Consider the following 14,422-nt stretch of genomic DNA (forward strand, 5'->3'; position numbering starts at 1 on the left):
GCCTTGCAAAAGTGGTGTGTTAAATTTGCCTCAGCGAGCCCCCAAAAGTTATATTTATACCGTAGAGCTGCTAAATATTTTAATGTTCCCCTCACATGCCTTTGTCTCTTTGCCTAATGCTCTCCAAGGAGACTAGAGGCGCCCCCACAGTGTCATCAGGTGCCTAAGCATTTTGGAGGTTTCTAGTGACAGATTGCAGGAAACAGCGTTTTTGCCTGACGATGGGGACCACAGAAAGCAGAAATGTCTTTTTGTGCCCCCTAGGTCCGGAATGTCCACTATCTCAAGGGGCCAATATCAAATTCTCCCCTTATCATCCCCTAATACACATTCCTGTGTAAGGTCAGGGGGGAATTCTGCATGAGCAAAGAGGCAAACAACCACATGCTTCTAACAACACTTCTTGATTCTTTGCTTGAAAGCTCCATGGGAAATTTGGAATTGAGCAAATGCAAAATTCCTCATCGTTGATGAAGAATTGAGTCTGCAAAATGAAAACAGGCTTCACACGCCAGTCCTATAACATCAAGGTGAACTGGATACTAAAAAAAAAAAAGTGATCAGGGTGTTTAATAAATGTATATGTTTGAATTATATAAACAGAACACAAACCTTCTGATCAGGCTGAAACTGATTTGAGCAGTTCAGGAAATTTAGGTCCAGCCTTAGCTAAATACATCTACGACACAATTCGCTGGTGTTTCTATACTTAACTGAAAACTGTGTTCCCTTCCAGTCCTGTTTTTAAGGAACAAATAAGTTTCACAACACTCAGATTTTAGAAGTTTTTGCAATGCCCTTGTCTTTGTCCTTGCCCTCATAATAGTTTTTCCTGTGAAATTAAAGTAAAATCCTACTACTACTACTTTCTAAAAAGTAAAAGGGCACGATTTTGATTGAAACTATACTGTAACATACCATAACACATTAATGTGCTGTTTGTATTTATTTTTCTTCAAAGACAACAGCACTGATATTAATAAAGCATACTACTATGCAAAACATTTTGTATTTTTTTCTGTATTACTGTAGGTCCTGTAACTTAGAATATAAAACATCTTGAGGCAACTGTTGTTTAAAGCCTGAACCGTGAAATGAATAATGGCCAACAAATTATTTTAAAAATGGGGAGTTTATTGAACCATCTGACAACTTTGTTTTAAAAATTAATTAAATTTTAATTTCCATATATGATTTTTAATTTATCTTGTATTGCCACATCTGACATTTATTTTTTTAAGTCCTTAAAAATGTTGTAAAAACAGTATTGTTTAATTTATTGTTAAATTTGTTTAAGTTTTTAAGGTGAAAAAATAATAACACTAATGATGAGGAAGTCTCCACTACTACTACAACTAGATGCGAAGGAGATATAAATAAAATTGAACTGGATTTTCAGTATAATGCTACTGTGCAGTTTATGTTGAAAATTTTAAACCTTTTTGCACCACTACTGTGCATCCTTATACATTTTTCTTTTAATTCATTTGCGGTACTAAATAAATGTCATTCATTTCAGTTTCTCAGTTCTGAAGAATGAAGGGTATTTAGAGTCTGGTTACGTTACTATCTGACTATGATTACTGAGTGATTTGTCGGTGAATCCCAATATTCTCTGCCTGATGGAAAACCCCTTGAAAAAATGACACAGGTATCCAACTGTGCTTGTAACACAAGCCTTCTCCAGCTGCTGATAATGGTCACAAGCTAACCTTCCTCACTTTCAACCATGAGGGCAACAGATGTCATCCTGCTGCCAGATCTGACCACTGTGTCCATTTTGTGCTTACAAAACTGCAATGTAACACAACACTTTGTTGTCTGTATTCTCCTTGTTGTATTGGCAGTACCATTAATAGATGGTGGCATGTCCTGATATCTGTGAAACGTGGGTGGCTGTTTGAATGAAAACAGAGATTCCTCACATCCTTTTCGTGTCACTTGGGAAACAACCAGTGTCATGTGATTCCTGGGAAAGATTTTTGTCTGAGCTGCCCTCTTCTATCAGGCTTGACCTCAGACTACCATCAATACAATACCAACAGCTTCGGGCTTAATCAGTGAAAACAATCCAATACTACTAATTAGGTTTGTCTGAACCAGGATTAAAAACAGCTGGCTGCTATGTTGTAGTAGAAAAGTCTAGCCCACTGGTTACATCTCAACATTACGGGACACCAAATTAGAGGGACTGAGCGAGTGTGAATCTGTGTTTTGCAGGCGGATGGCCAGTCAGGGAGCCATGCGAGGCCAGCGCGTGGTGGAGAGTGAATGCAAGTGCTGGAACCCAGCCGTCTGGCTCCTGGTTTCTCTGCTGGGAACCCTCGTCTTGGTAGCCCTCAGCATTCTGTTGAGACTTGGTGAGTGCTTGGAAATGGGAGTAAGTTCAATGAATTGCTGCACATAAGGGAAGACCGTTCACTCATGATGCTACCTGAATGTAATAATGCAGAAAGCTTTACGTCATGTCATGTGATAGTAGACAACAAATTATGTTTGATCTGCATCATCATTGCTGTGCATTGTTGTCCATTACAATGTGACAAAAGGAAAAGCTTAAGGAGTTTATGCTTTTCTTTCAGATTCTCAGTGACCAGTTTTGGATAGAGCAGCTTATTAAATTATGTAATTTCCCATAGGGGACATATTCCCACTAACCAAAGACTGGACTGTGGCTGTAAGAAGTCTAAAATCTTAAGTATGATGTACACTTCCATTAGATTATTTTTTTCAGTGAGTGCCTTCAACATACTGTCTAATCCATGAATTCACTTTGAGATTTGGGACATCTCCCAAAACAGAAAATGTTGCCATGGAGATGAATTGAGCCAGTTTGTGACACATGAGATGATTTCTTCTGTGCCACTGTTTAAGCACATTCGAGGCACTAATAATGCTCAAGAACCTGGTGTACTTGCAAGTAAACTCCCTGTAGATGAGTGCTTTTGTGTCCACAGCCACTGCCTGGCCAGTGTTTCCACAGCAATAGCTGGTTAAAAGCCCTGCAGTTGTTTTTGAAGTGAGACAAGATCAATTTGACTCACTGAATCAACACGTGGGCACAGCAACTTATTTAAATGTGCTGACAGCACATGACTGCTTTTGTCTCTGGACAGAGCCAACAGATGACAAAACGTGTGCCTCACTAACCTTTTAATTTTGTGCTTTAACTTCAGGGGACATCAAAATAAGCAGACGGGCTTTACCTGGTAAGTAACATCCAAGTTAATCGCCACTTACTTTTCTATTTCCTTGCGTTTCGCTCTTCCAGAAAACAAATGCAAACCCTGCATGAGACCTTAGGTTTCATGTATGTTCATGTTTCAGAGTCACAAACACACGGGACCAGCCCGTGAAGTGACCCACATTGGGTGCAATGGTTATCTCTCTAGTGTCTTTGTTCGGTGCTGAAATCTGAGATATTGTATTAGTCTTCAGGCGTTAGACTGTCCTCCATCCATTGTGGGATGTAGCCTCACATCACAGGGTTGCATATGGACCCCTTGTGTTTTGCATAGCAATATATATACTTTAGCATGAAAATGCTTCGATGTAGTCAGCTTAATATAAAGTACAGCTGTACTTGATGAGAGTATTTGCAAAAGTTAAAGCAGGATGCTAACATATTTCTGTAGCAGCGGGTACAGTCTGAACAGCCCTGCTGTTGTGATTTCAGTCTGTGTCTCATGTTACAGGAAAATAGATATAGTAGATATAGTGTACAGTAACTATAGAACAAGAACCACCTTTCATCAAATAATTTAACCATACTCTCTCACTTTCTCTCACATGTCCAATCCTCCCTTTGTTTTCAGACAGTGGCGTGCAAAGCCCAGTGAAGACGGAGTATCAAGGTAAGTGTGAACTATACAGTGACCTCCACATCCAGTCCACACATCCACATCCATCTGGTAACGGCCTAAAACATTCAGGGTGAAAAAATTGTCTGCATCCTAGTCACGTCATGAAAACCTATCTGGCTGTATGTCAGTGAAAGAAAGTACAGAAGGTAGTACAGCGCCTGGGGCTCTTTAAACAAGGTCACTTTCCCAGCTCTCCATTTCTCTAATCCCTACTTAATTGCTATATAACCTCCTATCCTCCTCCTGCATCCGTTTCACTCACTTCCAAGGAGTCATGTGGCTTATTGATAGCCTTAATTTAGGATTAGACTTTTTTTTTTCCCAGAGGAATTTTTTCTTTCCTATTACCTGTCATTACATTAGAGCCTGGTCAGTCTCTTTTCTTCATATCAGAAGCACGTGTTTTCAAAACGTCTCCTCTGAGAGAGAAAGCCTGACAAATATTTTCTGCTCATCTCTCTGAAGTACAACTGGTGAATGGGCGGAGCAGGTGTGAGGGCAGAGTGGAGGTGCAATACAACGGCTCGTGGGGCACCGTGTGTGATGACGATTGGGACATGGTGGATGCAAATGTCGTGTGTCGTCAGCTGGGATGCGGGGTGGCTGTGGCGGTGTCCAGCAGCTCTAAGTTTGGACAGGGCACTGGGCTCATCATGTTGGATAATGTGGACTGCAGAGGAAGTGAAATGGAGCTCAGCCAGTGCCGTAGTTTGGGGTGGGGCATCCACAACTGTTACCACTATGAAGATGTGGGTGTCACCTGCAGAGGTAAAATGCAAAATTCTAAGTGGATAAAACCCCTAGTGGGAGGGGGAAAAAAAGGAATAAACATAATGAAATTGCTGCTTTTCTTTTCATTCGGCCGCTAGAACCAACCTTGCTGGGGTTCAGAGGTTTTGAGGAACCCAGCACACCACCCCAGTCCATATCTGGTTTACGTAAGTGCCCTCTGCTTTTATCAAAATGAGAGTATTCTTCTGCCAGTGTTTAGATAGATAGATAGATAGATAGATAGATAGATAGATAGATAGATAGATAGATAGATAGATAGATAGATAGATAGATAGATAGATAGATAGAGAAATTGTTGAAACAGATACCTAACCCAGCAAAACATGAAAATTAATATAATAAATATGTTATGACTGACACTTTGTTCATATAAAAATTAAAGCTGCACTAATTTGTATGTGAGTGTGTTAACTCTGTATCATAATCATTTACCCACAGAAAAATGATCCTCAAAACTGAAGTTTCTCTCTGCCTTGTAGAGACTTTCAGTTCATACTTGCTGTTTTACTGCACTTTTTGCTATTTGTCCTTCTCTCATGATGGATGTGGACCCAAATGCATAAAACAAAAACCCATAACCTCTATTCCAGCATAGCAGGAGTCCAATAAGTGTCAAAGAACAAAGTCCAAAACCAGGGAATACTCACAAGCAGCCATGCAGGAAAAAAAACAGTGAACAAAAACAGCACGACACGACAGAGAACTAAGGCCAGCTGAGGCTTTAAATATGCTGGGGACTAATCCTGGAAAAAACAACAGCTGGGGAAAATAAAGAACAGGTGAAACACATGAATGATAACAACACAGGGGATATAAAACTTAATACCAATACAGGAGAGAACTAACTAGCAAAGTAAAGCAGGACACGAGTGACAAACGGGGCACAGAAACAAAAACTCAAGTTAAACTGAAAGCAAAGAATAATATGAATAACCAATAACCATAAACTGAAAGAAAGATTATAGTAACAAGCCTAGAAAACAAACTCTAAACAAAACATAAAATATAGCACAAAGAACTAGATTAAAGCAACAACTCTAAACATATATGACACAGAAAGCCCAGGTTGACTAAAGATTCAAATGAAACAAAAAACTGCTCAAACTTAAAGTATACTTAAACCCAAAAGAAAACTATGGGCCGTGACACCCCGAGCCCCAAGGGAGAACGAACTAAAACCAACAAATTGAATTCATCCGGTGGCCAGAAGCATGCCTGCTTATAATACTCTGTTTTGGTTGGATGTGCAGCTGGCAGATGTGTGTGAATTTGAAATTGAATGTTTGATTACATAGCAGTGAGGGTTTTTTTGTTTTTCTCCATACCATCATGCACCCAAGCCAATCTGTTGTTGTAGGTCTAAGCATCTAAACCAACAGGTGTGAAGATTAACTCCACATACAGGTGTGGAGTTAATCTTCAGGGGACAAAAGTGATGAAATTGCTTTAAGCGAAAGATGCTGCACTGCCTCGCTGTTAAATAAGCAGATCAGGTTTTTCATATACTTACATCAGTGCAATACAAATTTTAAAAGTAATATATAAACAAACAAAGTATGACACAGACACAGGGAACACCTTTAATTTATGTTGTATACTGTAAAGAATTCAACATCAGGTGAGTTTTTCTTTAGATGGTTTTCACGCCCTAATCAAATTGTTGCTGACAGGTGGTATGCCAGATGTTGCCACGAAATGCAAGGGCAGGTTGCATTAAAGAATGAACAATGGTTTATTTTGTCATTGTGCTCAGTCAAAAATGCGGGAAGACTCACAAAATGAACAACTTCATTAATCAAGGAACACAAATAGAACTGAAGCAATATATTATTTCAGTTCACCTTCAAAGACTTGTGGGATAATGGAAACTTTTGAACACGTCCCAAAGGCCTCATGAATTCCAGGCCATACCTATTGTTTGCTGGGTTTGCCTTTGTAGCAGTCATCCTCTTGTGTTTTCTCATAATCCCCCAAAGAATCATGAGAGACCAAAAGAAGAAGAAGAAGAAGAAGAAGAAGAAGAATTTAGTTAACAAGTTGACGTATCTAGCTACTTTTCCATTAACCACTATGTAACCCTGTGGGAACTGAGTAAAGGCCTCCAAATTCAGGGCTTTCTTAAATGATGGACACATAAGAATGGCTATTGTCTCCTTGTTTTTGTCCACAAAGAGGCATATGATGACAACATCTGTGCTTAGTGCAATATTAGATGTCAATTTAGCACCTCACTTTTGGTTTTTCCTCTGGTCTCTGTAGTGTGCATTGTATTGCCTTCTTTCTGTGTATCAGTGTCAAATCACAGCAGCTGCTGTTCCCTTTGATACCCCCAAATTGACAAACATAGAGAATCTAATAAAAACTTACAGAGTATATAAATATGCTCTGTAAAGAAAAAGCTTTATCAAGATCAGTGCCTACAAATCCCTCCCTCTCCTGCTTACTTTAGGAGATGGCACCATCCGTCTGGTTAATGGACAGAACTCGTGCCAGGGCCGAGTCGAGATCTTCTACCAGGGAAACTGGGGGACAGTGTGCGATGATGACTGGGTCCTCAACAATGCCAAGGTAGTATGCCAACAGAGTGGCTGCGGCAGTGCTGTCTCTGCACACACCAACTCCTACTTTGGCTACGGTACCGGGCTGATTCTTCTGGACAACGTCAACTGCCAGGGCACGGAGCAGGACCTGACTAAATGCAAGAGCCTGGGTTGGGGTAAACACAACTGTGGCCATCATGAGGACGCTGGGGTCACCTGCACCGGTACTCTTAGAACTGTCACATTAGCATGAGTAGCACACCTGCAACTAAGACATTAAGTTCACAATTACACTTTAGCATGATAGCCTGCCAGAGTGAAAGTTATGTTGTGGAAGTGAAACTTATGGCAAAACTTTAGCAAGTATCAGAAAATCAGTCGGATTCATCCCAGCTGGACAGCACAAATGTCTGCACAGAATTTAGTTGCATTTCATAAAGCACTGGTATAAATTTTATTTTTCACCCACTTTAGGGTCCACTACTGTACCACCAGTAGCAACAGAGCTCCCGAGAGGGCTGTGGGGAACATTGAACACTGAAGGTAAAGTGTACCATTCACTACACACTATGTTCAACTTTGTGCAAACAAGCTCAGTCTGATTATAGCTTCTGTTCACCAGCCTGTTCCATTTGTTGTCCTGGATTAATAATTAATAATAGGAACAAAATGTGCATTTTGATATATGACCAACAGGGTGAGCCATTCTTCCCCTGTTGATCATATACATGCTGCCGCACAGTGCTACAAAACAAAGTGGTGCATGTGTTCCATAACCTAACCCTGCCATCATAAACAGGTTGTCTGGTGTATTCATGTATCAAGTAATTGTATTTTTTTTGTCTTCTCCTACAACTACACAAAAAGTTCCAGTCACCAAGTCACCAAGCACAACAACAACTGTTACAACAACAACAACAACCACCCAAACAAAAGGTAGCATTCTGTTTGATGTATAAAAATTAAATGTGTGTGTTGTTTTTTTGGTTTTTTTTAGTATTGAACACTGTGCACCATCAGCAATGTAATCTACAAAGAAAAGAATTTCTAGTCTAAAATTGCAATAACGCATCCGTGTGTTTCGCCTCTTGCAGTTACATCAGCCATTCGTGTGATAAATGGCAACAGTAGCTGCCAGGGTCGTGTAGAGGTCCTCTACAAAAATGTTTGGGGGACAGTGTGTGATGATGACTGGGACATGCCCAATGCCAAAGTAGTGTGTAGGCAGCTTGGATGTGGCGCACCTATTGCAGCCAAGTCCAATGCCTACTTTGGCCACGGTTCGGGCCCAATCTTGCTGGACAATGTGGAATGTAGTGGATTTGAACTAGAGCTATCCCAGTGCTTCCACCTGGGGTGGGGTCAGCACAACTGTGGCCATCATGAGGATGCTGGAGTTATCTGCGCACGTAAGACCTTACTTATTTTCTCGCAGCACTAAACTAGGCTTCATTAAACATACACTTATAGCACATGCATATACTGAACTTGATAAATGTCTGTAATGTCTGTACTATAGTCATATGAACAGTGTTGGGAAGGTTACTTTTAAAATGTATTCCACTTCAGATTACAGAATACATGCCCCAAAAGTATTTCGTAACGTATTCCGTTACGTTACTCAATGAGAGTAACGTATTCTGAATACTTTGGATTACCTATTATATTATCATGCTTTTTACAACTACATGAATGTACTATTGCTGTGTGAATTATTACTTTTACTGAATGTTACTCGCCATACCAATACCGACTAGATTTTTAAATATTAATATAAAATGAGTAACAGTAAGCTGGACATTAGGTAAGGCTGCACTTTTTGCAGCGATCTCGTATAGAAAACTGTTTCACGCGTATAGAAAACATGTCCGCGGCTCCGAACCGTAGTAAAAGGACCTCTGGCTAATACGTCGGGTTCCGTGTCGGGCTCGTAGACGAAAACTAGCTTTACTTTGTTGTCTGAGTCAACTCTGCTAGCGAGAGACAGAGAGAGGCGTTGAAAGGCTGCTTCAACAGAACCTATTGTTTCGGAGAAAAACACGAAAAAGGTGTACAGTCGAGTCTTAATAGCTTACTTACAACTGGGCTCGTCGGGCACTCTTTTTGGCTGCAGTGGTTATTATTATATTTGAATGCTTCCATCTCCCGCTTCTGGTCAGTGACAGCTCGTACTTTTCGACTCTCCTTTTTCTCCCTCCCTCGCTCACAGACACATAAAGGGTATGACAGTCCATTCTCCCTGCAGCACGGACTACACTGCCCATGAGACTACATTCTTTAGGGCAATGCCTGTAACACTCTGCCTATTGCCTTCATATTAAATCATTTTTGTGAATAACTTTTTAAAATATTTCTTCACGTCATTATGCAGGCCGCAAGTAGGTGTGACATGGGACATGAGATTGAGACACAGGCATTAGAGCCTCTTAATGCATGTTTTGTCAAAAATAGAGAGGGCATAGCCGAACATATGAAACAGGAAAATACCGCCGTGTAATTTATTTCTTTATTTCAGCAAAGTAACTGTATTCTGAATACCACCTTTTTAAACGGTAACTGTAACGGAATACAGTTACTCATATTTTGTATTTTAAATACGTAACAGCGTTACTCCCCAACACTGCATATGAACATATGAATAACTCTTAAGTCATTAGTTCCCCTAAAAGCCCATACCACCTATGTATGCAGTCATCTACACCCGCCCTGCTGGGCTGGCCAGTTGCAATGCATGACTATAGTACTTCGAGGACGAAACAGCCCAGAGAGCATGAAAAACAGTGGATGAGTCAAGGCACATCAGCGTTACTGAATGCCTCCATGCCAAATATGACTTCTTTAAGGCTAAATCAAAAGCACAAATATCCTCTTTTATATGTACTGTAAATCCTTGGTTCCAAATTAGTCAGGAAATGTTTTAATGCAGTTTCTTTTTAACAGTAGCAGTTGCTTTGAGTAGTTTTGCCTTTAGTAAGTAATTAGAACAGATAAAGGGGGTGTAATTTGTGCATGAAAATTAGGGCTATAAGGGAAAACATCTTTACAAAAACATAGTCTGTTATAAACAGACTGTTATAAACAGACTTTGCAGAGGCAATATCTTGATGATGATGCAGACTCTGCAAAGTCTGTGTCTGTGTTATTGGCTTCTAGGAACAGAAGAAGCAAACAGGTTTCTTATAAGTCAGCAAAATCACTGGAAGATAAGTGTGATATTACTTTTGTGACCTAATATTCCATGACTATTCCTTGAATACATGAGCATAATTCTTTCTTCTCTGTTTCCCCTTAGCTTTTGACCCCCAGTTTTTTGACCTTGCAAGTGCGCGTGAATTCAGAGTAACTGAAACAATACCAACAACCACCACCACCACACAACCACCTGAAGGTAAGTCACATATACCCTCAGTTATTTCACAATAATGTCACCTTCCTCTGGACTGAGTCTCAAAAGCAATCAATGCTCAAAGTTTAAAAGAATTGTTTTTTATGTAGGAATGGTAAGACTGGTGGGTGGCCAGCACCGGTGTGAGGGTCGAGTGGAAATGTACTTGAATTCAGGATGGGGCACAGTGTGCGATGATGCCTGGGACCTCCCAGATGCCCAGGTGGTCTGCCGTCAGGTGGGCTGCGGTGAAGCCATAGCAGCTCGGGGAGAAGCTTACTTTGGGCCCGGCATGGGAACAATCCTGCTAGACAACCTCAAGTGCAGAGGTACTGAGAGATCCCTGCAGCGCTGCTCCCATATATCCTGGAATGTACACAACTGCGACCACTCTGAAGATGCTGGCGTCACCTGCTCGCCATCATGATTTCAGCAGAACCGCACTCCCACCAACATGTGTTAGGATGTGGGTGTACCGTCCTCGGACTTGTGTACATTATGTAAATAACAGCTGCCACATTGCTGAAGTAATATTCCACCATCACCAACATAAAAAACAGTTAATATGCCATTCTATGATTATATTCTATAACTATATAAGCCTATTAAGCACTTTATAAATATATTATATAAAACAAAATGTACACAGTTGTTTGATAAATGAAGAAAAGCAAAGCTTTTAACTGTCTGTCTTTCTGTTTTTGTTAAAATATATACTGTACATGTTATTTTTCACTTAAGGAATATACTTGAGGAAGTCTGTGGATTAAAGTAAACCTATTTTTACAGAACAACCTCTGCTCCACAATCCACAAATATGTATGATAAAACATAAATGACACTGTATACTATAATCTATAACACTGAAATACACATAAATAAATGTGCTATAGCTTGTATATACATGAAATAACTGTGCTTTTATTCCATAATTATCCATATATATATATATATATATATATATATATATATATATATATATATATATATATATATATATATACACACATACATATTGTCAGGCTCAGGAGAGACTCAGAGGCAGACTGTCTCAGAAGTTCACAATTTATTGACAAACGGACACCAGGTGCAGATATATACAGGTGAAGGTCGCAGGGAAGGGGTCTCCAGAAAACACAGGCACGGGGAGGGAAACACACGGGGCTATGTACAACAATCCTCCTCTGCCGCTCAGGCTTGGCTCTTACAATCCAGCAAAAGCTCACCAAAACGGCGGTCCTCAGGCAGGTAGGTTGAATCTGGCACAGGGAGAAGAGAGCTGATAAGTCACAGGCACGAATAAAACTCAGGAAATGGCTAGAATCTAGTGTTGACACTGACGAGCGTTACACAATATTCCAGCGAAGAAGCGTTCTCAGCAGCCGCCTTAAGAAGTGAGTGTGGTGATGAGGTGATTGCTTGCAGGTGTCAGAGCCAGGGGCTGGAGTCGTCATGACTCCAGCCCCGGTAGAGCGCAGCGCGCGGGAGGAGAGAGAGAGACGCAACACAACAAAAACACCTGTAGCCATACAGAGTCAGCCGAGAAGGCACCGGGACCATGACACATACATATATATATGTATATATGTATGTGTGTGTATATATATATATATATATATATATATATATGTATATATGTATGTATGTATGTGTATATATATATATATATATATATACATATATATATATATATATATATATATATATATGTATATATATATATATATATATATATATATATATATATATATATATATATATATATATATATATATATATACACATACATACATACATATATACATATATACATATATATATATATATATATATATATATATATATATATATATACACACACATACATATATACATATATATATGTATGTATGTATGTATATATGTATGTGTGTGTATATATATATATATATACACACACATACATATATACATACTAGGGGTGCAACGATACACAAAATTCACGGTTCGGTTCGGTTCGATACTTTGGTGTCACGGTTCGATATTTTTTCGATACAAAAAATGTTCATGCTTTTTTAATTTGTCATTTATTAAAATTATAAATATATATTTTAACTCAAAAGTACAGTTTTTAAATTTAATGTTGCTGAAACGACAAAGTAATAAAAACATAAATATCTCATGGAGAAATCCCTCATCTTTGGAAAAGAGAGTTTATTACAGAGAAATGGCTCTTTCCAAAATAAAAGCTATACTATACGCTTCTTCTGGGGTATACTCTCAGCAGCATATTAAACATATCAGGTCCCCATAAGGAGAATCATGTGCTAACGGCTGTCTAAATGACTTGGGTAAAGTTTGTAGCATGCGTGCTTGTTGTTTTTGTCTGCTTCCACTTGTCTTTGCACTAGGATGATGTCGGAGTAAATGTGCAGTCATATTCGTTGTGTTCCCACTAGTGCTGTCAGCGTTAATCTGAAATGACATTAATGCCACAACACGGCAAATCTCCGTTAACGAGCTACCGCGGATCGCCCCGTGCGTGGGGCTGGACAGCGTCAACACGTTAACGAGCAAACTGCGCTAAGCACTAGTTCCCACCCATGTAATTGAGCATTGCGTGGCACATCCGACATACTGTTTTAATTTTGTCCATGACGCGCTTACCTTCAGGGTCATACTTCACATGAAGACCAAAACAGTTCCAAAGGCCAGATCTGAATGAGGGTGGGGGAGGTTCAATTTGCCATGTTGCAACGAGCTAAGCTTCTGTCTTGCTAGCTTGCACTGTGCTCAGTGGATCTGCGCTCGACAGTGCAGCCTAGGCGGAGTAGTCGAACGCAGATCCACTGAGCTCTCAACACAGACAGCATCGTCAGAAGAAAAGTTGATAAAATAAATTAAAAATTTTGTATTGTTCGATACACATGCGTACCGAACCGAAAGCACTGTATCGAACGGTTCAATATCGATACGAGTATCGTTGCACCCCTAATACATACATATATACATATATATATGTTGTAGGTTTTGGGGGTGGTTGTAGCTCAGGTGGTAGAGCAGGTCAGCTACTGATTGGAAGGTTGGTGGTCTTGATCCCTGGCTCCCCCTAGTCTGCATGCCAAATATCCTTGGGCAAGATACTAACCCCCAGTTGCTCTCCGATGCATCCATTGGAACGTGAATGTGCATGAATGTTAGCTAAACAGCACTAAAGTATAGAAGAAAGTGCTTATATGAATGGGTGTGATAGGGTGAATCAGGCATGTTGTATAGAGCACTTTGAGTACTCCGGGAGAGAAGAAAAGCGCTATATAAGAATCGGTCCATTTACCATATATACTGTATATATATATATATATATATCCTTTGGCCAAGTTATTATCCTAACAGGGTACCTGATCACTGGCAGGGTGTAGGTGTTGATAGCCCGGATCTTGTTCTTTCGATTCAGCTGACTCCTCAGGACTTGCCTGACCCTCTGTAGGTACTTGGTGGTTGCAGCTGTCTTCTATGTCTGGAATGTTGCCTTCTGGTAGTTCGATCCAATCAGTTCTGATTACCTTCCTTCTCTTTGTTATCACTGACACTTCTCCAGTCCGAACAACATTCTGATATCATTGCTGTATATCCTGGTGGTGTGGATCAGTGAATCGATGTCGCGTTCACTCTTGGCATACAGCTTGATGTCATCCATGTAGAGGAGGTGGCTGACGATAGCCAGTCTTGTTAATGATCTCACTGAGGGGGTTCAGGCCTATGCAGAACAGCAGTAGGGAAAGAGCATCTCCTTGGTTTTTGCAATTGGTAGAAAATTGCAAAAACTTTGAATGCGTCCCCATGAATTGAAGAAGATTCTCGGA

The 14,422-nt window shown here is 40.0% G+C and overlaps 1 protein-coding gene across 1 annotated transcript; it reads left to right on the plus strand.

Moving 5' to 3' along the window:
* Window positions 1-2,148: 2,148 nt before the first annotated feature.
* Window positions 2,149-11,443, plus strand: LOC134636681 (scavenger receptor cysteine-rich domain-containing group B protein). Its single transcript, XM_063486781.1, has 11 exons — window positions 2,149-2,360; window positions 3,177-3,209; window positions 3,816-3,854; window positions 4,329-4,631; window positions 4,733-4,801; window positions 7,105-7,419; window positions 7,670-7,738; window positions 8,063-8,131; window positions 8,290-8,604; window positions 10,488-10,583; window positions 10,691-11,443. Exons 1-11 carry the CDS (start codon window positions 2,225-2,227, stop codon window positions 11,005-11,007), a joined length of 1,761 nt encoding a protein of 586 aa, XP_063342851.1. The 5' UTR covers window positions 2,149-2,224; the 3' UTR covers window positions 11,008-11,443.
* Window positions 11,444-14,422: the final 2,979 nt, after the last annotated feature.

This window comes from Pelmatolapia mariae, linkage group LG10_11 (assembly GCF_036321145.2).
Source record: "Pelmatolapia mariae isolate MD_Pm_ZW linkage group LG10_11, Pm_UMD_F_2, whole genome shotgun sequence".
In the NCBI taxonomy this organism is placed as follows: domain Eukaryota; kingdom Metazoa; phylum Chordata; class Actinopteri; order Cichliformes; family Cichlidae; genus Pelmatolapia; species Pelmatolapia mariae.

Excerpts from the sequence above, each read along its gene's own strand:
- LOC134636681 (XM_063486781.1), top strand. The coding sequence starts at position 2,225 with ATGGCCAGTCAGGGAGCCATGCGAGGCCAGCGCGTGGTGGAGAGTGAA. Across the intron at positions 4,802-7,104 it reads CCAGTCCATATCTGGTTTAC|GAGATGGCACCATCCGTCTG; the intron begins GTAAGTGCCCTC and ends TGCTTACTTTAG. Across the intron at positions 8,605-10,487 it reads TGCTGGAGTTATCTGCGCAC|CTTTTGACCCCCAGTTTTTT; the intron begins GTAAGACCTTAC and ends GTTTCCCCTTAG.